We start from the raw sequence: 27,664 nt of genomic DNA, 5'->3' as shown, positions 1-27,664 counted from the left end.
TTAAAAAAAAAAATTCAATTTGAATTATTACATCTAAACCTTTGCACCCCATAGAAATTTTCAGAAATTATAAGAAACCTTTCTGATACCTTTCAAGTTCACAGACAATACGATGTGTTGCGCATGTTTGAAATGTTGTGGTAACCTTGAGTTCTAACGTAGATTGCCTTTTTAGAAAACAAAATAATGTACTCAAAAATTCCACAAGTTTTAATCTTTGCAAGACTTGTAAAGTCAATATTGGAAAGGTAAATACAAATCGATGAGTTATTTAGAGAATAAGTATTTAATGAGGAAACAAATCTTTCTATTGCCATGGTAACGTCATCGGTTGAGGATTCTGCAGATAGGACATTACTACAGCTGAAATAGACAACCTGTAACGACAACAAAACAAACAAATAAGTTTCATTGTCACTGATTTGATAAAAAGTACACACAAAGTGAGCAAAAGGGGTGGGGAAATAAGGTGAACCAAAAGAAGTTTCCTTAAATCTGTGTTTTTATCTGGTCCAGCATTGTCTCATTGTTTGTGTTCCCAACATGGGGAACATTTACCAAGAGGCCTTTCTTTAGACCATGTCTGAATTTGTGCAATTTATCATTCAGTGTGCGCTCCACAGTTTGCCCGAAGAGAGGCCGATCCAGCAATCTGTTGAAAAAGCTGACAAGTTTTTGGTTGTTGTATTAAATTAGGTTTATTCATTTTCTTTGATTTAAACATTCTTACAAAGCAGCAAGTTTGTATTGTATTTCTCAGCTGTGTTTGAGTTTGTACGGTAGTGCATTCTACTCTACCAAATAGGCTCCTATTGGATGATACCCATGCCTACATCTCTTGAGACTGTGATGAGGGTAACCCTGTATCAGCCCCAGGAGTTGGTGACAGGTTTGATCTGGGTTAATGGCTCAAATTGGCCCAGCCGTAATGTTGGGATGATTTAAGTTGGGGAATTTTAAGTCTGGTGTACACTTACATGAAGCTACTAAACATCTGCTTGCCATCTTCTGTACATCTTGTATTGGAAAAACTAATGAAGGAGCAAAACACTGCAATCCAGGCACACCACTTCATCTACGGAAAGACACAAATATGTAATGTATTATTATTCAAATATAAAGTTATAAACCACAAGGCAAACTGACTGGGTAGACAGACGGTCAGTGGTCAAATACCGCTCAAGTCAACTTGTCTTCAAATTAGTTTTTTTAATTAGAAAATAACTGTGACTCCGGTTTGGATCTACTGAGCATTTGACAGTAAACAAAAACCCTGAATTGTTTTCGAACTGTTAGAGTAGTCCCCAAATGTCCTGAAGTGTGTACACACAATAAATTGCAATGCATGCTTGAGTGCTGTAAACTTAAGAACTCAACACAAAATGCTATGCTTATAATGCTTGTAAAACATTGGAGAAACAACTTGCATATTGATCATGTGTGGGGCAGCATGCTTCCGAGCAACATTAATTTGGTTTACTTTTGTTACGCCTGACCCGCATGATTTGTCCTTGTTTTTTATCCCTTCTGGTTGTCGTTCCCATTTGGTTTTGTTTTCCTCCTGCCTGCTCCCCCCTCAGCCGCCCTCTTATAGCGTTTATTTTTTGCTTTTGTTTTCTTATTCAAATAATTTGTTTAAGTTAATTTAATTTAACCTTATTTATTATTTTATTTAATTATGTATTTATTGTCCTTATTTCTTGCTTTTTTTAATTGTTTTTCCGTTAATGTTCTGTCTTGTGCTATTGTAAATGAATTGTTTGTATTGGTCGAATAAATAAGAATAATAATAATAATCATATGCTGTGTGCCTTTTTTGCAAACCTTTTCATAATTATTAAAAGCAGTGGACACTATTGGTAATTGTCAAAGACTAGCCTTCACAGTTTGTGTATCTCAACATATGCATAAAATAACAAACCTGTGAAAATTTGAGCTCAATCGGTCATCAAAGTTGCGAGATAATAATGAAAGAAGAAAACACCCTTGTCACACGAAGTTGTGTGCGTTTAGATGGTTGATTTCGAGACCTCAAGTTCTAAACTTGAACATGCTCCGCCAAAACCGAAAGGTTTTATGCTAATAATTATTTTGAGTAATTACCAATAGTGTCCACTGCCTTTAAGTCTACAAGTACAATGGTCGGGAGAATTAGTTTTACAGCACTGCTATTAGTATTACATTGCTAAGTTTTGGTAGATTTTGGTGGCCGACCGACTACAGAGCTTTGTAAGTGTTCGTTTCCGATCAGTGTTTTTTTTTCAGAGAAAAAAACCTTTTCATTAAGGAAATTGGTCATTTGTTAAAACCTTGGGTAAAGCAAAAGTGAAAGGTATGATGACAGATCGTGCTGTATGTGTTTATGTAGCATGAATGTGCCAGTGATGCTTAGTTCTTTTGTTAGTGATATTCCCGTTTTTAGAGATTTTTCAAAATGTGATGTAGGCTCCTCGGGGTTAAGGTTCCTTCCTGGTTGAAGCTTCAAAGGTTTATCTAGGTTCACTGACCTTCATCATAAGGCCAAGCATACTGAACACCATTCCCAGCAGGTTCATGTAATCAGCCGTTGGGTCATCTGGTGGGGCATCTTCAGGGGCTTTGTATCTGCATCAAATAATGGAAACTAGAAAAGTTGTGTTTGGACTTTGGTAAACATAATAAATGCCTCGCAAGCCAGTCCGCTTGACCCAGGTGATTCAAAAATCAGGTGAGATGAGGGAAGCCAGAGGTGGAAGTATGGTGGGACAGGGCGGGGGATAGTTTGGTGGTGGAACGGTCAGCCATGTGGAGAGGTACGATGTGGAGAAAGGGGAGGAAAAAGGATAAAGAGGCCATGGAGGGGGAGGTTAAGTGGGGTGTGGGATGGGTTGGAGCGTGGGGGGGGGGGGGGGTTACTGGGGGTAGGGCCAGGTTACTCCTAGAACTATTTCGGTTTCGTCCGGCTATCGTCTCCCGTTACGGGAGACGATAGCCGGACGAAACCGAAATAGTTCTAGGAGTAGGGCCAGGTGTTGACAGGAGGGGAAAGGGTTCCCATTGGCATTGCGTTGGCAATTGCCCTATTTAATTAATCAAAAAAGGGCAACAAAGAAAAAGAGCAAATATGGCGATTAATTTTTTATAATATAAACCGGCATGATCATGCTAAGACTCTCTAAGTACAGCGACATAACAACAGAAAAGTATATCGCGATATAACAATCATTTAGGCTAGTTTAGTCAACGATATATCACAATATTAACGGATTCCATGGATAACTTTCCGTATGGCGCCACCACTTTTTCACTCATTTTTACAAAAAGGGATATGTCAATCAGGTAAATTAGATACTATATTATTTTATTTCGAATGAAAAAGTGGTGGCGCCATACGGAAACTTTTCCGATTCCATATTAACATCATAAAAACAACATGAGCTCTTTTGTATTTGGATACGAAATGACAATGTTACACGCAAAGAGGTGTAGGGTCTTTTAAATCTTAAAAGTCCCAACCAATTCTTTTTTTAAATCTTACCTTACAATCTTGTTAGGACGCTTCACGTCTGAAGAGTTATTTTGTGAGGATGACATATTAATTTACTATATATCTGGAAGTATATAAAACCTTTTATTTTTCAACTTCACCAGGATAATCACGTCATTTCAAGGTAGATTCTCTGCAAAATTGTGCCCCTTTACTGATTACCAGCACAAAATGCATGTAACATAAATAAAGGGATTCATTAGTTGTATCTCAAACCGTCCAAGCACTCTTTTATACCGCCCTCAATTAAAATAGTGTACTATGCACGCTCAAGGCAGGGTCTTTATGGGGAACGACTTTAAATACATCTAACTTAAAATCGTTCATTTGTTGGTACCGAACGTTTATGCTCCAGTGTGTAAAGATTTAGTCTGGTTTTCAAACAAACTACACCGCAATTTTTAGCAATAGCAGGCGGCGACTCGACGAGTGGGAAAAGAAACAATTTCTCACACGCACAACGCATGAAGAAGAACGATGAGTTGCAGAAAACACATCTGTATCAGGAAAATCGTTCCAGAAATTTCTGCACTTTGGTTTTAAAATGTTTAGATATTTTACGGATAACCCACTTTTACTGATGTCGTGAGTGGTTGATGGTGTACTAATTGAGAGATGAGTTTTTGCAGCCTATAGAAACAGTAAAATTAAATTTAACTTGAAAACAGCTGATTTGTTGTGAGTGTGTGGTGAAGCATAGGAGAAGTTGAATCTCCGAGAAGTCGATTTTACTGAACAAAATAGTAAGTGATAAAGTTTAAAATACTTTTGTTTGGTACATTTGTAATGTGTGTGTTTATTGTACCTGATATTCACGTATTTAAATTCAATTGTTAGTGTTATGCAACTGCTGAAATTGCTATTGTTTAAAGCCATTTGGACACTTTCTACAGTTCGATTCGGTAGGCACAGAAACAAAAACAAAGGCACAACTATAGAATGCAGGTACACTTCGAAGCTTCCACTGCGCCTCCACGGAGACGGAGTCGCGGTGACGTTCATACGTACACAGTACACTGGAGTTGAGGTCGCGCTCTGTTGCTTAACTATAAATATTTGGCAACCTAGGGGGCACTCTGAAAGATGCACAACAGCGCCCTCATTAGGCTCGAGATACACAACTGCGCTGTGATGTCAATTTATTTTATACGATAATTCACAAGACCATTAGATGATTATTTAAATAATTATGGGAACTCCGTACAAATAATTAATAACTTTTAATATTGCCGTACTACATATTACCCCAAAAGAGGATTATTTCCAAAAGGGAAAAAATTAAAGGCCGAATCCTAATACATTAGAGGATTATTTAAAAAAGGGAAAGAAAGCCCGAATTCTGTACAATAATTAATATTGCCCTAATACACTTGACCCCAATAGAGGATTATTTAAAAAAGGGAAAGAAAGCCCGAATTCCGTACAATAATTAATATTGCCCTAATACACTTGACCCCAATAGAGGATTATTTAAAAAAGGGAAAGAAAGCCCGAATTCCGTACAATAATTAATATTGCCCTAATACACTTGACCCCAATAGAAGATTATTTAAGAAAAGGGAAAGAAAGCCCGAATTCCGTACAATAATTAATATTGCCCTAATACACTTGACCCCAATAGAGGATTATTTAAAAAAGGGATAGAAAGCCCGAATTCCGTACAATAATTAATATTGCCCTCATACATTTGACCTTATTAGAGGGTTTAAACAAAAGGGAAATGGAAAGCCCGAATTACGTACAATTATTATTATTGCCCCAATACACTTGACCCCATTAGAGGATTATTTAAAAAAGGGAAAGAAAGCCCGAATTCCGTACAATAATTAATATTGCCCTAATACACTTGACCCCAATAGAGGATTATTTAAAAAAGGGAAAGAAAGCCCGAATTCCGTACAATTATTAACATTGCCCTAATACACTTGACCCCATTAGAGGATTATTTAAAAAAGGGAAAGAAAGCCCGAATTCCGTACAATAATTAATATTGCCCTAATACACTTGACCCCAATAGAGGATTATTTAAAAAAGGGAAAGAAAGCCCGAATTCCGTACAATTATTAATATTGCCCTCATACACTTGACCCCATTAGAGGATTGTTTAAAAAAGGGAAAGAAAGCCCGACTGCGCCTCCGCGCCTCCGCGCCTCCACCTTCCCCTTCTTCACGATTGCATCATATGCTCGTCTTCCTAAAGACGCCCTCTATCGGCCATTTTCCACACCGCGTCTCCGCGCCTCCACCTTCCCCGTCTTCACGATTGCATCAAATGCCCATCTTCCTAAAAACGCCCTCTATCGGCCATTGCCAACACCGCGACTCTGCGCCTCCGCGCCTCCACCTTCCCCGTCTTCACGGTTGCATCATATGCTCGTCTTCCTAAAGACGCCCTCTATCGGCCATTGTCAACTCCGCGCCTCCGCGCCTCCACGCTTCCAGCTTCCCAATCTTCACGATTGCATCAAATGCAAGTCTTCCTAAAACGCCCTCTATCGGCTGCTTCACCTACCTCACCACTCACGTCACACATTGACTCCCTACGACCCTAACATTTTATCTGCTGTATTCATCAATCGCACTCAATACAATCAAGTAGTAAAGAGCTATTTTCTTCCTCCATGCTACGACCAAGTTACTTAAAACGTACGTGACCGCGACTCCGCCTCCGCGGAGGCGCAGATAGAGCTCCGAGTGTACCTGTATTCTATAGTTACTCCAAAACAAAATGTCACAGATTTACAAATAACTTCACTTACAGGGTTCACAGAAGGTAATGGTGAGAGACTTCTCTTGAAATATTATTCCATGAAATGCTTTACTTTTTGAGAAAACATTAAAACAATATAAATTCTCGATATCGAGAATTATGGATTTATTTTAAACACATGCATGCCATGAAATGTGCAGAAACAAGGGTGGGTTTTCCCGTTATTTTCTCCCGACTCCGATGACTGATTGAGTCTAAATTTTTACAGGTTTGTTATTTTATATAGAAGTTGTGATACACAAAGTGTGGGCCTTGGACAATACTGTTTACCGAAAGTGTCCAATGGCTTTAAAAACGAACAATAGAACAGTCATTTCACAGTTCATTTTGTTCAGTAATTGCAAATGCCATACATGCCATAGCAATAATGGACACAATTTGCTTTAAGTTTAACACTAACACTAACCTAGTTGCGATAACGTAACCCTCCTCACGAGTTTACGAGTTACGAGTTTGTTTCGAGCGGAAACGGTTGATCTGGTCCAACACGTACAATTTCGACAGCTTGTCACCAGATTTGCCCCATTTTTACCACTTTCAAGCATCATGACACAAATTCTGAGGGTACGAACTTAATCCACAATATCTAATGCAGCCTGCCATAATACTCAAAACACCATTTAGGAAATATTTCGAAGAAAAAATGGACAAAAACTTACCAGATCCCAGAGCGAATTCCCAGGTTCATATTTTGAACCTGTCGCATCGCTTTGCAAATGCATTATTTTGTTGTTGGGCTAAACCATTCTGTAAAAGGGGTGTTACTATGTTGCAGTGCATGTGCGTGCTGTCCGTTTGCTTTGCACGCCGTTCACTCATAATGGCGCGCACGCACTGTAGCACTGCAACATCCATAGTGTTTCCACTGGAGGTAGATGCAGCGTTAATCGGATTAATTTGAGCTTCGGGGATTAAGACTGGAGTTGTAACTCCTTCTGTTCCTTGCTCCATGATCTGTATGATAAGGAAGTTTTACAATAATACCAATGTCTCCAATGCGACAATGGAACACAGTGATCCTAGGTTAGCAAAGTATCAACAAATGAGTTTTTCATAAAATACTTGCTCTTTAAATAATGGTGCCGTTTCATTCACTTTAGCTTTGTTTTTCTGTATTAGGTAATAGATCATTAGATCAAGAGACGTACAGGTATTGTTCTTTCATCAGAGATCCAGAGATGTACAGTTTTGAAGGTGATTTCAAACGACGTCCTGTGGTGTCCCTCAGAGGAGCCAGTAAAAAGGTAATTAGGAGTTGGGCAGAACTTTTCAAAGTCCCTCCACTCTTTGCTAGATTCACTTGTCGTTGTAAAAGTGTAAAAACCAAACTAATTTTGGAAAAGTTTTGGTATGGCGCCACCACTTTTTCATTCAAAATAATATAGTATCTAATTAACCTCATTGAGATATCCCTTTTTGTAAAAATTAGTGAAAAGGTGGTGGCGCCAGACGGCAAGTTATCCCTTATTTTGTTTTTTAACCCCATTGATGTAACGAGAATTAAATTAAAGATGCATAATAAGTCTTCTTGTAACAGATGTCTTGACCTTGGTGCCTTTTCAAAATTTCGCATAGACTTAAAGATTTTACAACGGAAATGCCCTCTGCATATTGAAAATGGCCTTGCTCACTCAAAAGATGAAATTCCAGGGCTGATGTGATTATGAAATGACTGATGGCAAATATGTTAATGCACAGTTTGATGAGAAACTTTAGTTAAAACTAATTTATTATCCACTTTGTTGCATTTATTTCTGATTTAGGAACCAACATCATCTCTCCTTCAGCGAAATCAAGATGAGAGAAAAAAGAGACAGGTAAGGAACATGTCTTGTCATAAGTGCCCTGTCTGAAGAGCAAGACTAAACTTCTTTTGCTTGGTGGCCAAGATATCTGGGCCCAATTTCATGAAGCCTGTAAGCAAAAAAAACTTGCTTAAAGGCATAAAATACAACTATGCTGGCGAAGGACGAGTTACTCATCCTAACTTAGGACTAGTCGTTCGTTTTTAATATCTCCTAAGACTAGTCCTAAGTTTTAGGACTAGTCCTAACTCTTTGTGAAATCAACCCCTGGACCAGCATACACTGTATTGAGGCAAGTCTACAAATACTGATCTCTATTTTCTTTTTGCAGGAAGAGAGAAATAAACAGCTGAGTGCAACCAGAATACAATCCTTCCTCCGTGGTTCACTGTCAAGACAGAGACTGAAGGCCGAGCTAAGGAGGCAGTGGGATGTTCAGATGGGGCGGGTCCAAGGGGGGGGTGCTTCGACAGCCACTTCCCTAGATCCTGACACATTACTAGCACTGCAGAGTCATCTGGTCCTGTTCTTCAAAGAAAGTGTTGATTCACAGAGATTGGTAAGAATCTGAAAACTCAACAAAAGATAATTGAATTGTTCCCACAGAAGTTGGCCAAGAATCCTAGGTGTTTATTTGATAATAATAATAATAATAAAACCATTCTTATATAGCGCACATCACTGTGAGGTCCCTCTGCGCTGTAAAAAGAAAACCAACAATTATTGTACAAAGTAAACAGATATGTTTTCAACTGGGTTTTGAATTGTTCTGATGTCTCAGCCTGTTTGACAATCTCTGGAAGACTGTTCCATAACTGAACTGCTGCATATTGGAAAGAGCGGGAACCGTACGACTTGGTTTTGATAACTGGAGGAGTCAGAAGGGATTTATGTGAAGATCGCAGATTTGTACTCCTGAGCTAAGCTTTGAATTTAAACTGGGGCAATACCATGGATACATTGATAAGTCAGAAGCAAAGCTTTAAAATCATTTCAAGCCAGTATTGGTAACCAATGTCTACCTTGGTCTCTCTTTCCAGAGGAAATGAAAAATCACTTAATGGCTTTGTCATTTAATGTTGGTATGGTTTATGTATCTATTGTGGTATTGTTTATTTATCATTGGGAAGATGGCTTGTCACTTTTCATATAATTTGATCATATTTTAAATCTAAAATTTATTTTCATGTAGATTAAAACTAGTAAGTTTAGTGCTGTTTTTGTTATGTTTCGGTGTTGATGCTTTAAACATGGTTTTGCTTTTTAGTTTTGTTCCAACATTTGAGGTTGCAAAAAAAACGTTAATGGACTGACGTTCCAACCCTAACTGAGTATTTCTCATGAAGCCTTAAAGAAAGACTAATGCAATACTTCATACAAATTTGAAAATTTGTACGATTTGTTCTTGATGTAATGTCTGTATGGTCACCCTTTCAGTCTCCAATCTTTACTTATGTGGAACCCTTTTTACTTCTCTTTTCAGACTGTTCTCTGTCAAGTGATATTAAAGCAGAAAAGTCTTTGTACAGAACTGTTAAAAAATCACCGGTCGACATGGATTCATCAAATCAGAAGATTATTGCTGCTTTGCTGCAGGTAAGTTTATTTTGACTTGAAAAATTAGATTTGGATCAGTGTTGTAGATCTTGAGACTTTTTTTTGATATTGAGCCGGTTTTGAGACCCAATTTGTTGAGATCTCGGCTGTTTCCAGGTCTTGAATTTTGAAGACTCAGTCTCGGTCTCGGTCTAAATCAAAAGCAGGGCCTGAATTTTACACTGGACCACATGCCTGAGTCCATTAGTTTTGGTGTTGGACCAGTAAACTTTTGTCTGAACAAGTGCAGCGGTCTAGCGTTTTTTAATTGAAAATTAATGAAGAAAAATACCTCTTGAACAAAAAATAATATGGCAGCTGGAAGAAATAATTATTTCTTTAAAAATGAGTAGTTAGAGTCAAATATTTTGATGATCAGAATAATCTCAGATTTTGTTTTACCATTTAGCAGTTTTTCATTGTAGTTTTTCTGTCACTAAAGAAAATATGCTTTTGAAGGATGAAAGAAATATTGTAATTTTTTTTGCCAGAATGTTAAGGGGCAATTCATCGGTACCCATCGCTATGCCTTTGAGGATGCTTGAAGTATTTACCGATGAGAGGGTATTTAGCCAATCAGAAAGCATCACAGAGACAGAGATAAGCCAAGCAGTGCGTGATATTCTTCTGTACCTTGTAAAGCAAGGTAAGTCTAAGGTTTCCCCAAGGCACCTTCTAAAAACTAGTCCATGCTAAAGCCTAGGTCATACTTCCTGCAAATGCGGATGGGATACAAATTTTGACCTCACAGGGCTCCTTTCGAAGCGAGTGTTTCGCACAGCTCAATTAATAGTTGCAACCTTAAGATGTTCAAATTCATATTCACATTCACAGGAAGTACGAGCCAGGCTTAAGTTGTAGAAAAGTGTACACATAATAGGTAAATTATTGAGGATAAGTTGTGGGTATGATTTTTGTCATAGTAAGAGGTACTTTTTCCCGCAAGTATGTTGACTGACTCCCTATAAGATCATATTGCCCTTAGCAATGTTTACATCTTATGGTGTGCCTGATTCATTGCCCAAGGACACTCTTTTGTCTTATTGATTATACCCAAATCAATGAAAGTGTGCAACACAGACACCTGGTTTCCAGTCCATAAGAATCTCAAGATTTGTTTAGTCATCGTTTTAACAAATTTCCTGACCAGACTTGTAATACTTTCTGCTCAAACAATATCCATAGTATAATTGGACTTCTTGTGTAAATCTTGTTTTCAGTTGTAGCAACCGAAAATAAGGACAATGTTCTTACATCCTGAACACTGCATTGTTTTACACTATTTCCTCCTGACTCACACAACAGATTAAGCTCAACTTCGACAGGCTTATTATTTCATTTATGGCTGATCACACAAAAGACGCAATGTCTGTGACAATTTTTTCAGCTGTGCTGCCAATCCTGTATAATAACTTTTCAATACATTTTTCTCCAGGTTACTACAGATATCTCAGAGCTCTTATCGATGACCGCTTACCACCAGGAATGGAATATCCTAATATACCAACATTGGCTAAGACAGCCTTAGAACTAGTACTGAGACCAACTAGGCTGGTCAAGAGACTACAAGAAGAGACGACAAGCAGGTAATGAGGTCAAAGGTCAAGTGGCTGTCTTTAAATCTAGCAAACTTGTTCTTAGAATTACTGTATTGTTCAGGTCGACTAGTGGTATCTTTCCTCGTCTTTCACTTCTGGGAACCTGGTTCGAATCACATCTGGGGCACTATGTGGGTTGGTTTATCAGTTTCTGCCTGTGACTGTGTGGGTTTTCCCACATTTAAAACTTAACAATCCTTCCTTGTCTTCTTCATTGGTTATTTGCTAGTACATTTATTGAGTTCGCTTTTCTGAGAGTCCAGAATAAGTGAATTTAAGTATTGTTCGTTTACAAAACTGTTCAAAACAAGTTATAAAATAATTGAAACAAATTTTCTTTAGATATAATAGCATTACATGTAAAACCAAATTTGTCCGAAATAACTATTGGACAGAAACTCTGTAAATGATTTATTTGATGGGAAATTCTTTCAAATGTGAACTTCCCAAATTCTTTCGTTCACTTTTAGGAATATTGTCCTGTGCTCACTCTGCAAAGAACTCTTCTGTCTCCAATTCACCGAGCCAATCAACTCCTTCCTCCTGCCAGCCATCAGCCAATCCCCTTCTGCCTTTCCAGTAACCCAGCTGCTACAAGCAATTGTGTCCACCAATCAGAATACATGGCTGGATGTCAATCATCTGGGGGTGGAGCCAACACCATGGTTACTGTACTCTGTGATGACTCTAGTGAAACCACTTCTAGGTACAGAGATGTTTTTAAACAATATTTAATCCAATTTTTTAGAAGACTTTATCTTTTCCAATACAAATCGGTTCATTATTTTAATCATTTATGAGATAGTTAGAGGTGATACAAGGATCTGTGGATTGAGTGTAAAACCAGCCAGACTCTCCAATAGAGTGTAGAAGTCTTACTTGTATATTAAACACTTTCGGGACTTGTGGTTTCCCAGGTTTATTGTTTGTGGCGTGTTGTGGCCTATAACAACCTATAAAACCTAGGCAATTTTCTTTTTTTTAATGAAATGAAATGGCTCAAAGAATAAAAGGCTGGATGTCAATCATCTGGGGTTGAGCCAATGCCATGGTTACTGTACTCTTTGATGACTCCAATCACACCAATTTTAGACATATTTAAGCAATAACCAATAATTGATTTGTTTCTCATGCAATTTATCTTGTTGCTATAGCAACTCTTCATAATGATGAAATCCTGCGATACCTTCACCTCATCAAGCTGATATTTCCCATGCTGCCGGGGACCAGTGATCGTCGATTCCATGGCAATGACGATGACTCCGACTCGGAAGATGATATGGACGTAATGGAAAATCAAGTACAGTCACCTTTGTTTTACTTCTTGTTCTTTAATTTAAAAATTATGAATTTTGGGTTGATCAAAGATAAATTTACTATTGCGGGATTTAAACCTGTTACCTTCCGGATTAATGTTGCGGCACTCTAGTAACTAAGCCATCTAGTCCTAATGTTGGCAGTCTCCCTACTTTGTCATTATCTTTGTTTAGGGGTGCCTGTCAGTGGCTATTCAACGTATAACTGAAAATTTTCCCCCATAGGAGGAAATTTTATTTTATTATATACTCTTCATTACTATTAAACTTTTACAGCAGGAAAAATGCCAACAGGGTGTAACAGGCTTCTCCCAAAATTATTTTATTAATTTTTCAAAAACTACAGCGCCACAGCAAGTAATATTTTAAAGCAAATCCTTTTACCATCATTATCTTTAAACCGTGTAAGTTTAATGTAAATCTATGGACATTTGTGTTATATATCTTACAAAAAGTACCCAAACCCTTTCATTATATGTGGCCTTGGATTCTTCTAATCTGTCTTAGGTCGAGGGAGCCTCGTCTCTGTTTGAGATTCGAGATCACTGTCTTCAGACCCTGAACTCAGCTGACCATGTCAACTGGCTTCTGACTGCCGTCTCTAAGAGTGACGTCTCGGTCCTAACAGCATTGTGTAGCATCTGTCATACACTCATGGTGGAACATAAGCTTCATGTGCCAAGAACAAAGTAAGACGTTGGTTTCTCTCAGAATGTTGTTTTGTTAAAAGTGATGTGGCATGCATTGTTGGTGTGTTAGTGTGTCATTACATAAACTGCATCCATTTTACACAGTGTATACATTTTTTGAAAATGTACAATGTATTGAGCCAGTTTTTCTTTAGGTTTTTCCAAAATTGTCAGGTACATTTGTATCTCAACTGCATCTCTCTTGAGCATGCTTAGTTTGGGAGTTATTCTCAAACTTTTTTGGGGCGGGATATTTTTTTTTTGCTGGAGTTGATGCGCAGACCCAGTTGGTTAATTTGGCGGTGGCAGTAGCAAGTTGTCAAGTTGCCCCTCAAAGACTAAAAGACTACCTTGCATAGCACAGGAAATTTTAAACATTCATTTCCTTTTCTGAATCTAATGGTTAATATATTTTCAATTCAATTAAAAAATGGTTTAATAATAAAGCATGTATTGCAGTTTAAAACTGAATTGCACATGCCAACATCAAATATGTTTAAAAATACATCAAACAGAAATTTACAAGATGTTATTATTTCTATATTTAAAAGTGACTTCCCATTAAAACTGTTGTGTTAAGTATAAACTATTGTCTCAGTTCTTTGGCCTACCAATGTATAGATCATTGATAAATTTACCTTGGGTTTCCTCGTTCTTTCTTTCACCCAGATTGTTGTATTTATTAGCATTTAATGAGCGGTTTTTGAGGCATCTTTGGGAGGCGATCAAGTCAGTTTCTACACCGGCTGTTACAGGGTGAATATAAACTCACTATCATTGTCTTATGGGTCCACTTTAAACAGCCACTTAAATGGACACTATTGGTAATTACTCAAAATAATTGTTAGCAAAAAGACTTATTTGGTAACAAGCAATGGAGAGCTGTTGATAGTGTAAAACATAGTGAGAAACGGCTCCCTCTGAAGTAACGTATTTTTTTCAGAAAGAAGTCATTTCTCACTCGAATATTTAAAAACTTGAAGCCTTTTATTATTTGTCTGAAAGCACACAAACTTGTGCACCAAGACTGTTTTTCCTTTCATTATTCTCTTGCAACTTATATGACCAATTGAGTCAAAATTTTCACAGATTTGTTATTTTATGCATATGTTGAGATACACCGAGTGAGAAGACTGGTCTTTGACAATTACCAATAGTGTCCACTGTCTTTAAACCACAGCTTTAGTAATCAACATTCACAAAACCTGAATAGATACCAACTTTTCTGCCCATGTTTTTCCTTGAAGGTCTCAGACTCCTTTGATTCAGATGTTATCCAGCGGCTTCCCTCTGACGTCCACAGACAGTGATCGTATCATCCCTCTATTATCTGTCTTCTGTTCTCTGTTTGGACATTTACTCCTGTCTCTGCATGATGCAGAGTTCCATGGTGATACAAGAGGTAAGGTTAAGGAACCTGAGAGGCATTCTACAGTAACTTCTATCAATAGACCCTTCACATGCAATATGTAATTTGAACATAGTGCGTGTGAACTAATATTTTGTTTGCTAAAATGAGGGACCATTGGGCTGCTTTGTATGTGGCTGATGGCTGTGTGACGCAGACGTTATTGTGCACCAATAGGGTCTGTGCGCATACGTGAATGTAGTTAGCATATTTCATGAGAAGGGTCTATTGCAGGGCCTGAAACTAACACTGGACCGCAGGCTTGAAGCCAGTGATTTAACTTGTGATTTTAAATAGTAACACCTCACTGCAATTTAAATTTAAACTGATTTCTGGTTTCTTACATATGTTTGCTTAGCATGAAATTTTTAAGCAAAATGTTCTGCTTAAATGAAATTGGGCCCTTGGCCCAGGGCCCAATTTCAAAAAGCTGTTAAGCAAAAAATACTGCTTGGCAACTTTCTTTGCAAAGCAAAAATTGAGTAGGGCACCAGTCACAATAATGGAAAAATAAATGTAATTTTGTCTGGTTAACTTTTAAGCAATAAGAAGAAACTATAAATAAATGGTAAACTTGCAGGTACAACCATGTGTTGATCTCTTAGGGTGAGTGTTGGCTCTGAAAAGAGCCGGTTGGGTCTCGACGATTCGACCAGTATACTCTGCTCTTCTTCAGGAGAATTGAAGAAGAGCATACTGTATACTGTTCGAAACGTCGAACTATTTATTTAGAGTTTCTGCTTATCTCTCTACACCATGGAAAGCTTCAAACAATACTTATGTTTTAAGCAATACTTTTTTGTGCTTAGCAAGTTGTTTGTGCTTAATACAGGCTTTATGAAATTTTGTCCTCGTCTATTATGCTTTGTCATTCTTTCCTTCAACCCATTTGACCCATCAGGTGAAGCTCATCACAGCCTGATGCCCTTTAGACTGGATGAACTAATACACATGAGTCTTTCATTACGTAATGCTTGTCTTGGAATGATTGAGTGCGCCCACCCTGAGACTAGACCCACTGTCACCAAGGACTACACCAGAGCAATGGCAAGCGTTGGTGTCTCGGCCCATGGTAGATCCTCTGATGTGGCTTCTACATGGATGCATGTTTTTAAGGTAAATTCTTAAGGATATTTAAAAACTTGTCTTCTGGATCTGTTTTACATATTTTCATAAAATGGTTTAACAAGTTTTTGCTACTTTCATGTGCCTGAACATGAATACCAAAAACCAATCAGCCTTATACTTATTTTGTGACTTTGTGGTTGCTGGTCGTCCATGCACACCACAACGCATGGTGTAAACATAGCCAAGCAGATCATATACGCACTATTTGCATACCGATACGTGCTAATTTGGTCGATTACATCATAAAGAGAAAAACCATCGAGAATGCTTGGGATTTAAAAACCAAGATAAACACATTCCAAGTAGAAAACATTCCGAAGACCTTGTTTCAAATTCAGCGCCCTCGTTTTTGCTTAAGCAGCAATATGAAATTGGGCCAAGTTATAGTTATTGAAAGATGTGATTAAAAAATTGGGGGCAAATTTCAAATCTTTGTCTTTGTTTTTTGTTTTTCAGGTTACAGCCCAGCTTGTGAAACAGCTTCATGATCGAGATACAAGGAAGCCATTCTGTCCACCAAACCATTGGCTCGCTTCACACGTCAATGTTTTTACTGATAACAGGGTAAGTTATTCAGAAACTGAAATCCTATGTAGATATCTCATGCAACTACTATGTACTTTTATTATTGTCGTCAAATCAAATAATAGGTACTGCTAGCTTAAACACCTTTGACCTTTCCTTCATTTCACATGGAGATTCGCAGTCAAATCCTACGTAGATTTGTATACGCAGGCTGCTGCATGCAGACAACTGAACGTGCAGCTGCCAAACATCACATCGGACTAATCAAAACACAGATGTGCTTACGTCACTGCACGTTTATCCAATCAAATTATTGTATCCAATGAAATCACTGGTTCTGTAAAACCAATACCTGTCTTTATCCTTGCGGATGAGTTGGTCTTTGAAAAGCATTTGTAACTGTTTGTTATAAAATTGATATGGTTGAAAGATGTTGTAAAAGTAGAATACAATGATCTACACAAATGTGCCTCGAAATTGCTTGGTTTTCTTTTTACCTTGTCAACTAACACGGTCAGCCTTTTATGGGAGTCAAATTTGTTAGTTCGCGACGTTAAATTAAAACCATGCAATTTTGAGTGATACTTGTGTGGATCATTGTATTCTTCTTTTACAACATCTTTCCAACCATATGCATTTCATAACAAACGGTTTCAAACGCTTTTTATAGACCAACTCGTCCGATCCAAGGCAACGTGTTCCTGTAATCCCTAATAGGGCCATCTTGTGGCCTCGCTGTACATTCAGTTAAATTAATTTAAAAAAAAGTATATTTTTGGGGGTAAATTTTTGTATTTTGTTTTTTTAATATATCTTCAGATGAAAGGTTCAGGAGGTCACTTCCATCCAGCATTCCGTCCACGGCGGCTTCACTTCATGCGGTCAAGTATGGCCGTTGAAGAAGGCCCACCCCCAATGTCCACCCATGAGACCCGGAAGATGACCATCCTGGCTGAAATGCCCTTCGTAGTCCCATTTGAAGACAGAGTTAAGGTAAGAATCAAATGAAAATTTGATTTTTAATCAGCTTTAAATATTTATCTTTTTCAACCATTTTGATATTCAGAAGAAAAGGAAAAGTATTTTCAAATCCCATGAGAAATAGATTCTTAACTATGTAAAACAAGGTGAGGTGATATTACTCAAAACACAAGACCAACAGACTTATCCTGTCAAAGTTTACTGGCCCTGACACTAAAATCACAGGACTCGGGCCTGCGGTCCAGTGTCAAATGTGAGCCCTACCTGCATTCTAGAAGAGAGATGACTTAACCACTAGACCCCTGAGCTCCACTGGTGATAGAGGCCAGTCTTGATCACATAATTACAAAGTACTGCCAACGAATTGTTATTTTGCTTATTTTATACCAAAAACTCAGTCATAAATGTCATAATTATACACATTTTTTGATTTTGATTAGATTTTCCGGGATTGGATTCATAGAGACAAGGAAGAGAACCAGGGTGAGTTTGCTGGATTCATTGCCGGTAGAACGATAGACATCAATATCAGGAGGAACTACATCTATGAAGATGCCTACGATCGCCTTAGACCAGAAAATGGTAAGAGACATTTCTTCAGCCTCAATAGTGACTTTAGTCAAATTAAATAATAAATAAGGCATTATTTATGATTTAATTTGCTCTAAAATGAAATTTTGACAGTAATAATAGAGTTTTGTAAAATATGCCTGTCAATAAAAGGTTTCTGTTGTGTGAGATTGTGTGCTTAATGCATGAGTGGTCCAACAAACTGGTCACCAGTGTTTGTTTATGCCATTAGAATCTGCTAACTAGAAGGTTCATCCTCCTTTTTTGTTCTTTGAGAACAAGGTGACAACTTTTCAGATACCTATAAAATCCAGGCACCAGCAGGGCTAGAATTTTACACTTGACCACTGGCCCAAGGATGGTGATTTCAGGCATGTAAGCTCAAGACTGGACAAGTCCGGTGGTTTTAGTTTTTTCAATTCAACATTTTTGTCTCAAAAAAATGATTTTCAAATGTTGATTTTGAGTCTCACAGATATCTTTCAATCTGGTCGAGTTTCGCCCATAAAACAGAAGAGATAAATGTTCTCAAGGTGGTTTGTTTAAATGAAGCGGTTAAGATGATAAAACTGTGCTGTTTTCATTTTAGTGCTAGTCTCTTTTCATTTTGATTCTGGTCATGTAAATAAACTCCTTGTCCAGTAAAGATTCTGAGCCACAAGGATTTTTCCCTCAAATTTGAGACCTGGTCAGTATTCAGTGACAAAATCATTTGTAACGAGTAAGCTTTGTGGTTAAAAATCAATCTAACTTGACACCCTTTTCCTCATTTGTTGCAATTTTGCAGAACCCAATCTCAGGAAGAAGCTGCGAGTTATCATGAGAAATGTCCAGGGTCTTGAAGAGGCGGGAATCGATGGAGGAGGATTGACTCGCGAGTTTCTCTCTCAGCTCCTCAAGTCTTCCTTTGATCCAAACCGAGGTTTCTTCAAGTCTTCTGCTGATGAGCTTCTGTATCCGAACCCACAGGCTTCACAGCTGGTGCCAGACTACCAGAAACATTACTACTTCTTTGGGAGAATGCTGGGCAAGGTAAGTTGGGGGCTTTTATTGAATAGGCTTGTGATCTCACAAGATTTTTCCAGATTTCATTTTTTCTCCAAACCTTCATGATGAGCCTTCAAAATTTCTTGAAAGAAGTCAAGAAGTTACCAATGAGGTAGAAATAAACAACTCACATTTTGTCCAAACCTGTAGTTTTGTATTTCTGGTGATGTACAGGATCTGTAAACCTCCTGAATGTAACATCTGGGACGGAGATTGTCGTTCTAGAATGAGAAGGAACTTAGGCATGCAAGCAGTTTTACAGGAATGTTCACTCTCAGCTGCAAACTTTCCCTGATTCTGCAGAAATTTCCCTGAATATAAATTGATATATTTTCGTTCTGATGAACAAATGTAATACATGTACCTCCCTGATTATGGAAACCTTTTCCATATTATGCTGAATGTAATTATATGATCTCGCCGATTGTTGTATAAAACCTCACTGATTGCAAGATACAGATGTTGGCAGCTCTTCGACAGTCACCCTTTAACATAGGAAGTTGTATAATTCGACCAGGGTCTTAGAGCTGCTTAAGCAGAAAAGGTGCTTACAAAGTTTCTGCTCAGAAAACTTGAGCAGGATACCAGTCACAGATTGTACATGTGATTTGCTATTTTGTTTTACTCATGTACACCAATGTGTATTAGGACTTTATACTGAGTAATTTCCAGAGTTTTGTGAAAACAATCACAGGCACATTACTTGGGCAGGATTCAAACCCACGACCTTTGCTGTGGTTAGCTACTTTTTGTGCTTTAGCAGCTCTATGAAATAGACCCTTCCCATGAAATATGTAAATTGCACACAGCGCATGCGCACTAACATTTTGGTTGGCAAAATGAGGGAAAATTGCGCTGTTTTGTACATGGCTAATGGCTGCCTGACGCAGACGCGATTGCGCGTCTGCTTAGTGCACAACTCTATGGCGTTTGCCAACCAATAGGGTCTGCACGCATGCGTAAATGTAATTAGCATATTTCATGGGAAGGGTCCATTGAGCCCAGGCTGTAAACTCCCCATCAAGTATTGTAAACAGCAACATTGGAACTGCTTTTGATTTTGTATTTTGTCTACCTTCCTTCTTTCAAATATCAGGTACTGTATGAGAATCTATTAGTGGAGCTTCCCTTTGCCAGTTTCTTCTTGACTAAGCTGCTGAGCAAACACGCTGATGTGGACATCCACCATCTTGCCTCTCTGGATCCGGAGATGTACAAGTAGGTTCAGTTTAGTCATTGCTCCACCCTATCTTTAAAGGGTTTGGGTACTTTTTATACAACACAAAACACCCTGTCCACAGATTAGACTTACCCGGCTTGAAGACAATTATGATGGTAGAACGCTTCCTTTAAAATATTACTTGCACCCTTAGGGTGGACAAATTCCAAACCTATTAGAAGCGACGGGGGTCAGAGGGTCGGCCTACATTAACAAATGATACAAATTAACAAATATACAAAATGATTGGTTTGAAATCCAAAATCAAAAATATACAGAAAAACATTTAAAACCGCACATAAGTTGGAAAAGGCCCTCGTGGCTTCGCCACCTGCGTGTGTGGGCTGTCTCCTGTTCAAGTCACTTGGGATCATAAGCCAAGAAGAAGGTCTTTACAAAAGGCTAGGTGTTTGACAGAGCGAGGATGTTCATGTACACAACCAATAGGGACGGGCTTAAAAAAAAGTCCAAACAGTGGGAGAATTAAGAGAAGTCCTGGATTAGCAGAATTTACAAACATGTGGGGGTTTGTCAGTGTGTGGTAAAGGCAGGATGAGTGGAGTTGACAAATTATCAGTTCCGGTTCTTCTCAGAACCACCACTTCTTACAAGAGCGAATACTCACATTGTTGTCCCCAACATATTGTTTCCTTGTTTGATTACTTATTGACTTCCAAACACAGGAATCTTCTGTTCTTGAAGGACTACACAGGAGACATTACCGAGCTTGGACTGAACTTCACCGTAGTCGATAATGACCTTGGGGAGATGCGTGTGTATGAGTTAAAGACTGGAGGTCATGATATCCCAGTAACTGCAAGCAATCGTATTGAGTACATTCACCTGATGGCCGACTACAGACTCAATAAACAGGTAAGGGGGGCAGTTCAAGCGCACACACTGGACTCAAGCTTTGTTGTATCTGATCAGCAGAGTGTGGGTTCGAGTCCTGGTCTTGACACATGTGTCTTCATGCAAGACATTTGACCATTAATGCCACATTCTTCGGATGGGACGTAAAGTCGTTGGTCCCTTGTGTTCTGTAATGCTTGTAAAAGAACCCAGGATACTTTGAGTATCATTAAGTGAAGGGGTCCGCCCAGTGTTTCTGGCAGTGGCTGTTGAGTGCGCCGTAGCACTTTGTAAAACCCTTATAAGGTGCTACATAAATTGGTCTTATAATTCATAAAAACTTCAGAACCTCTTAAAAAGTGTCTCTCTTAATTCAAGTGCCTTGAGCACCGTATTGGTGGATACTTGTTATATAAGACTGCATTATTATTATACCTTCCTTGAAACTCGCCAAACCTCAAAGATTGATTCCTTGTTTTCTGTCTTTAGATGCGTCCCCACATTCTAGCATTCCGTCAGGGTTTAGCCAACGTGATTGATGCCGAGTGGCTGCAGATGTTTGATCATCAAGAGTTACAGGTCCTGATCTCTGGAGCCTCGGTTCCCATCGACGTGGATGATCTCAAAAGAAACACAAATTACTCAGGTATGTCAGAGGGACACTCATAAAACCCAAGATTCTACTAGCCCCTTGATGTAGATAGAGTTTGGTTTCAAATCTTCTCATAGAAATTTGGAAGCCAATAACAAGACTGAAAAGGAGCTAAAACCATTCTGGAGCTAAAACTGACAACTAAACTGAAACCTATTAGGAGTGGGTAAGGATTCAGTGTGTCCTCACCAGAACCACCACTACTCAAGAGAGATTGACACATGGTACTACCACATGCCTGTATGCTTTGTGTTTGAAAGGGCAAGGGAACCAAGGGATTTTCTCCTTGGTAAAGGACACCCTATCAGGAAATTGTATATTTATTCTTAAGCATTTGAAGGACAACAAGGCAGTATCCTTTGGCCTTTGTTGCCTGCGTGAAGTATCAGGCCTGCTACCGCAAAAGTTCACCTACTTGTTCTCCCACCACGCAAAGTTTTAAATCCTACTTATTGTTGTTTAAATAATCCCTCTAGGTGGCTACACGGTTGATCATCCTCTGATTGAGAACTTCTGGAAGGTTGTTGATGCCATGGATGACAACCAGAAGCGAGGTCTACTCAAGTTTGTCACCAGCTGTTCCCGACCTCCACTCCTTGGCTTTAAGGTAAGGATGCATTCCTTCTGATGGGTAGAATGGAGCCCAAATCATAAAACTATAGATGGATTGCAATCGCCACCATTGACCACCATCTTTGGTGAAATGTGCACGCATAAAAGGCTATCATTGGCTGCACTTTTCCATTGTTTATAATCAAATATGGCGGTTGATGACACCATGTGTAATCCATCTATTCAATGATGTAAGTACACATTGCTGGACAAATTTATCTGCTGAGCAAAAGGTTTGAAATAGTCACAGGCTGTGTGAGTACCACAAATATTTCACCAGTTTCACTACCACGGCTTTGGCTTAAGTTCCAGCTCAAGCTACGGTTCGGTCTGGGACTTGAAACCAGGCGGACACTTCCTGAGCCAGAACTTAAGCCTAACCAGTGGGTTTTGAGAATTGGCCTATGTACAATCAATGTCGGGAGCCATCTTGTATAGTACAAATCCATGTTACCAAACGGACTTAAAAATGGTCTGGTGCTGTGTATTCATTTAGTTTAAGTGAACAGGGAATATGACCAAGATGGCTGCAATAATACTATAAGGGTGTTTGGTCATTGCGTATTCAAAGGTATAATTTCTTCTTTTTTTGGGGTCAATTTTAGGAATTGTATCCACCCTTCTGCATCCAGTACGGGGGAAGCGATGAGGAGCGTCTTCCATCGGCAAGCACTTGTATGAATCTTCTGAAGTTGCCTGAATTTAAAGATGACAGCACTCTGAAGACCAAACTATTATACGCTATTGACTCAGAAGCAGGATTTGAGCTCAGCTAGTTGTTGGAATTTTTTAATTCCACAGCGTTCTACGTACCTAACTGCTTTATGCAATAAAAGAGTGAAAGCAAACACTGTTCACACAGGTATTTTGTTCTCGATATAAGCAGAGCCAGTTGTGAGAATGCCTAAACCACAAAAATCTGCTGGAGGTTAAAACTCTGCAGACCAAACTGTTCTGCAACAACGATTCTAGAGGAGGGTTTCAGATGAGCCTGTTACCAGCAGTTGGAGACCTTTGCTGCTCTGCATTCGGCAAACCAAACCTGTTTAACATTGACGTTGGAGGTTGAAACTCTGCAGACCAAACTGTTCTGCAACAACGATTCTAGAGGAGGGTTTCAGATGAAGCTGTTACCAGCATTTGGAGACCTTTGCTGCTCTGCATTCGGCAAACCAAACGTGTTTAACATTGACGTTGGAGGTTGAAAATCTGCAGACCAAACTGTTCCTCAACAACGATTCTAGAGGAGGGTTTCAGATGAGCCTGTTACCTGCATTTGGAGACCTTTGCTGCTCTGCATTCGGCAAACCAAACCGGTTTAACATTGACGTTGGAGGTTGAAACTCTGCAGACCAAACTGTTCTGCAACAACGATTCTAGAGGAGGGTTTCAGATGAAGCTGTTACCAGCATTTGGAGACCTTTGCTGCTCTGCATTCGGCAAACCAAACCTGTTTTACATTGACGTTGGAGGTTGAAACTCTGCAGACCAAACTGTTCTGCAACAACGATTCTAGAGGAGGGTTTCAGATGAGCCTGTTACCAGCATTTGGAGACCTTTGCTGCTCTGCATTCGGCAAACCAAACGTGTTTAACATTGACGTTGGAGGTTGAAAATCTGCAGACCAAACTGTTCCTCAACAACGATTCTAGAGGAGGGTTTCAGACGAAGCTGTTACCAGCATTTGGAGACCTTTGCTGCTCTGCATTCGGCAAACCAAACCTGTTTAACATTGACGTTGGAGGTTGAAACTCTGCAGACCAAACTGTTCTGCAACAACGATTCTAGAGGAGGGTTTCAGATGAAGCTGTTACCAGCATTTGGAGACCTTTGCTGCTCTGCATTCGGCAAACCAAACCTGTTAAAAGGCAGTGGACACTATTGGTAATTACTCAAAACAATTATTAGCATAAAACCTTACTTGGTATTAAGGAATAATGGGGAGAGGTTGATAGTTTAAAACATTGTGAGAAACGGCTCCCTTTGAAGTGACGTAGTTTTCGAGAAAGAAGTAATTTTCGAAATCAAGCATCTGAAAGCACACAACTTTGTGTGACAAAGATTTTTTTCGTTCATAGTTATATCGCAACTTCGATGACTAATTGAGCTTAAATTTCACAGGTTTGTTATTTTATGCATATGTTGAGATACACCAAGTGAGAAGACTGGTCTTTGACAATTACCAATAGTGTCCAGTGTCTTTATCATCTGCTAAGAAGGTTGAAACTCTGCAGACCAAACTGTTTTGGAGTGAAAAATCCTGCAGACCAAACTGCACTTCACCAATAACTCTGGAGGTTGAAGCTCAGCAGACCATATTGCTCTGTACAGTCGACTATGGAGGTTGAAATTTTGCAGACAAATTGCTCTGCAACATCAACTCTAGAGAGGAAAAGTCTGCAGACTAAACTATTGTGCATCAATAACTTTTGAGCAAAAAAGTACTGGAAACTGCAGACCAAACTGCTCTGCAAAGTAACTCTGAAGTCTGAACCAGTTTTAGCTGATATGGTGGCCCAAATTCCTGAAGCACAACACTCTAGAGCCTTGTTGAGTTTTGAGAATTCTGATGCTCAGGCACATTGTACAAAGTCACTGTTTGCCAACCATAAAGCACCTAAATATTGTCAGTTTCTCCCACCATTACAAAAAGACCATTTGGCTTGGGTTATACTGAATTCAGTGTTCAAGCAATAGGATTTGTCTCAGTGTATGGTATGAACAACCTTGTAAGGTTTTGAAAACCTTACAATTCTTGAATTCTTCAAATTAACAGTCTATAGAAAGTATTTATTGATTGATTGATTGGTTGATTGGTTCATTGATTAATTGATTGAGTCACTGACATGTATTTTTGTACGCAATCGGATGCCAGTTCTGTTAATGAGTCATTACTTTTTGATATAATTTTAAAACCAATAATGCAGAGATGATTATTGTGTTTGAGTGTTTTACAAGAGTGTTTTACAAAAATGTTTTTGGTTTTGTCAAAACTCTTTTATGTCATATTTATATATTTTCAGCAATATGTTGGCAATTTTTTTTAAATTTCAAACACTAACTATCAAAGTATTTATAGACATGATGTTAATTACTTAAATGTTTATTTTTTGCATTCACATGGTGGATGAATTTTTATGACCCAAATGAATCCCAAATGAATATCTCAGTATGGTTGGGTTGAAGTTTTTTGTGGCAAGTGAAAATTTTGTCCGGATTGTCCGATAAAACCTGTTTATTTTGAAAAGTTCTAAAACTAATACACAAGGACACTTGTCCCACTGTTTTTTCCACTGTATGACTCCAAGTTGTCACTTTTTAAACAACTTTTCCTGACAGCGTCATCCAAAATTGTCATTTTCATTTAAGGTTCTTAGGGAATTAGAACGCTATACCTCTCCGCCAATTGTCACTTCTCTGATTGATTACTCACTGCAAAGATTGCACTGAAACTAAGGTTTATTCTTTGAGTTTGACTACTTTCTTTGTGATGTACCACTACGACTAGCAGTGGCATTCCAAGAGATTTTCAGTTGGGAGTGGGGGCAATTGGCGGCACAAAGACATTACTTTGGTGGGGTTATGAGAGGGAATGGAAGGCTGACTGGTCTGCCTGGAGTAAAACTGTTCTCAATTTTAATCCGTCTTTGTTTAGGTAATGTCCAAAGTTGTAGAGAACATTATACTGTTTAGTAACAAATAATATCGTAGATAAGAATAAAATCAAATGTTTGATTTGATACAAGCCAAGGTATATGTAGTGTAAAGATTTGAAAGTTTTTGTACCGAAAATATGTGACATGAAGCTAGTCATGATGAAACTATATTACAAGTTATCACACAAGCGCGAGTGGAATGCGGAAAATATAGCGCTTCTGCGTCCCATATCCAATAAGGCCGAAGGCCGAGTTGGAATGCAGATGCGCTTTATTTTCTGTATTTCCATGAGCGCGCGTGTGATAATGTATTTATCTTCAAGCAAACTTGGCGCGTGACATAGAACATACGAGGTTCAGGTAGTGATATTAGCCATGCAATATAGGTTTTTATCACCAATCCATTCTGCGAATCTGATTGGAGGATTAGCGCGTAATTGAAGATAATGCCGATCGTTGTATTCTTACTAAACAACTTTTTAGCGACTTGTCAACATTTCTTGTTTAATGTTCAAGGGGAAGGTATCATACAAGAAATGTGAAAGGAACCTTATTCCTTTGAGAAATCGCTTGATAATTTGTCATGACTTTTACTGACTTTGAGTAATTTATTGAATGAACTCTATTACATTCATTTTGAAAATACTATACTGAACAAAAGTAAATAATTTTTGTTAACACTTTTGTATTTGATGCAACTATTCTTGTTTGTTAAAACTTGTACAAAATTATAAATTAAGAAATAAAAGTTATATTATTGTATTAACAAGCAATTGGATTTCCTGTGTTGATTTTATACTTCAGTTTGAATTTTGTTTAAAAAATGTCTTGGGTAAAATGAATAGATTTGTGTAAAAGTTAATAACCTTTTAGAAAAACATTATGGATTTTTTTGGTTTACAATAACGGATGCTGTGGTCGGGATTTCCACTCTAAAACTAAACAAATCAATCTTTATGAAGATGACCAACTGAATAAATCAATCTTTATGAAGATGACCAACTGAATAAATCAATCTTTATGAAGATGACCAACTGAATAAATCAATCTTTATGAAGATGACCAACTGAATAAATCAATCTTTATGAAGATGACCAACTGAATAAATCAAGATTTTTAAACATAGAAATCTTAGTGAAACTTTTGATTCACGAGGATACTTGTTTATCAAGTGTACACTCTATGGTATCCCTTTCACTAATTTTGGTCAATACAAGCATTTCAATTTAAAATGCAAAACAAAAATGTTGCAGGGCTGTATGCTTCGTTTTTGAAAGGGTAAGGGCACCAAGGCATTTTCTTCTTGGTAAAGGGCACCCTTTGATGAAATTGCAAATTTGTACTGGATCATTTCAAGGGCACCAAGGGGACACGGAGGGACACGGAGGTAACCAGGGGACACGGAGGTAATCGCATTCGTCGCCTCCGTGAAGTATTAGACCTGATGTTGGGTTATAACTTTGAAATCAACTTTAAGACATATATGGCATAGCTAGTTGCGATAACGTAACCGCCGTCGGCAGAAGGGTTACGTTATCGCAACTATGGCATAGCCTACTTTTTTTTTTTTTTTTTTTTTTTTAATATTTTTTTTAACAATCATCATGCGAACCATGGTTATCAATTTCGCAAAGTTCATTTGAAATGCATCAAAAGTTGAACGCCCGCCATTTTCATAAGTACACGTGTACAATACTTAAACAATGCCATTTGG

General features: G+C 38.4%; 2 protein-coding genes across 2 annotated transcripts; one reads left to right on the top strand and one right to left on the bottom strand.

Moving 5' to 3' along the window:
* Nucleotides 1–5: 5 nt before the first annotated feature.
* On the bottom strand, nt 6–3,707 carry LOC139946419 (PAT complex subunit Asterix-like). The gene is made up of 4 exons (XM_071944060.1): nt 3,518–3,707; nt 2,508–2,604; nt 978–1,075; nt 6–377 (listed from the first exon to the last, which is right to left on the bottom strand). Exons 1-4 carry the CDS (start codon nt 3,571–3,573, stop codon nt 308–310), a joined length of 321 nt encoding a protein of 106 aa, XP_071800161.1. The 5' UTR covers nt 3,574–3,707; the 3' UTR covers nt 6–307.
* A 273-nt stretch (nt 3,708–3,980) lies between these two features.
* LOC139946096 (ubiquitin-protein ligase E3C-like) lies at nt 3,981–26,689 on the top strand. The gene is made up of 22 exons (XM_071943699.1): nt 3,981–4,269; nt 7,416–7,540; nt 8,060–8,113; nt 8,433–8,660; nt 9,585–9,697; nt 10,189–10,343; nt 11,133–11,283; nt 11,766–12,001; nt 12,450–12,595; nt 13,119–13,300; nt 13,970–14,056; nt 14,548–14,702; nt 15,610–15,824; nt 16,293–16,400; nt 17,181–17,354; nt 17,783–17,924; nt 18,700–18,944; nt 20,056–20,177; nt 20,862–21,051; nt 21,520–21,676; nt 22,159–22,289; nt 22,900–26,689. Exons 2-22 carry the CDS (start codon nt 7,475–7,477, stop codon nt 23,068–23,070), a joined length of 3,228 nt encoding a protein of 1,075 aa, XP_071799800.1. The 5' UTR covers nt 3,981–4,269; nt 7,416–7,474; the 3' UTR covers nt 23,071–26,689.
* Nucleotides 26,690–27,664: the final 975 nt, after the last annotated feature.

The sequence above is a fragment of the Asterias amurensis genome, chromosome 13, assembly GCF_032118995.1.
Source record: "Asterias amurensis chromosome 13, ASM3211899v1".
Taxonomy (NCBI): domain Eukaryota; kingdom Metazoa; phylum Echinodermata; class Asteroidea; order Forcipulatida; family Asteriidae; genus Asterias; species Asterias amurensis.
This window is presented reverse-complemented; position numbering and strand designations above follow the sequence as displayed.

Excerpts from the sequence above, each read along its gene's own strand:
- LOC139946419 (XM_071944060.1), bottom strand. The coding sequence starts at position 3,573 with ATGTCATCCTCACAAAATAACTCTTCAGACGTGAAGCGTCCTAACAAG. Across the intron at positions 2,605-3,517 it reads CGTCCTAACAAGATTGTAAG|ATACAAAGCCCCTGAAGATG; the intron begins GTAAGATTTAAA and ends TATTTGATGCAG. Across the intron at positions 378-977 it reads CAGATGTTTAGTAGCTTCAT|GTTGTCTATTTCAGCTGTAG; the intron begins GTAAGTGTACAC and ends TTGTCGTTACAG.
- LOC139946096 (XM_071943699.1), top strand. The coding sequence starts at position 7,475 with ATGTACAGTTTTGAAGGTGATTTCAAACGACGTCCTGTGGTGTCCCTC. Across the intron at positions 16,401-17,180 it reads ATGTTTTTACTGATAACAGG|ATGAAAGGTTCAGGAGGTCA; the intron begins GTAAGTTATTCA and ends ATATATCTTCAG. Across the intron at positions 17,355-17,782 it reads CATTTGAAGACAGAGTTAAG|ATTTTCCGGGATTGGATTCA; the intron begins GTAAGAATCAAA and ends GATTTTGATTAG.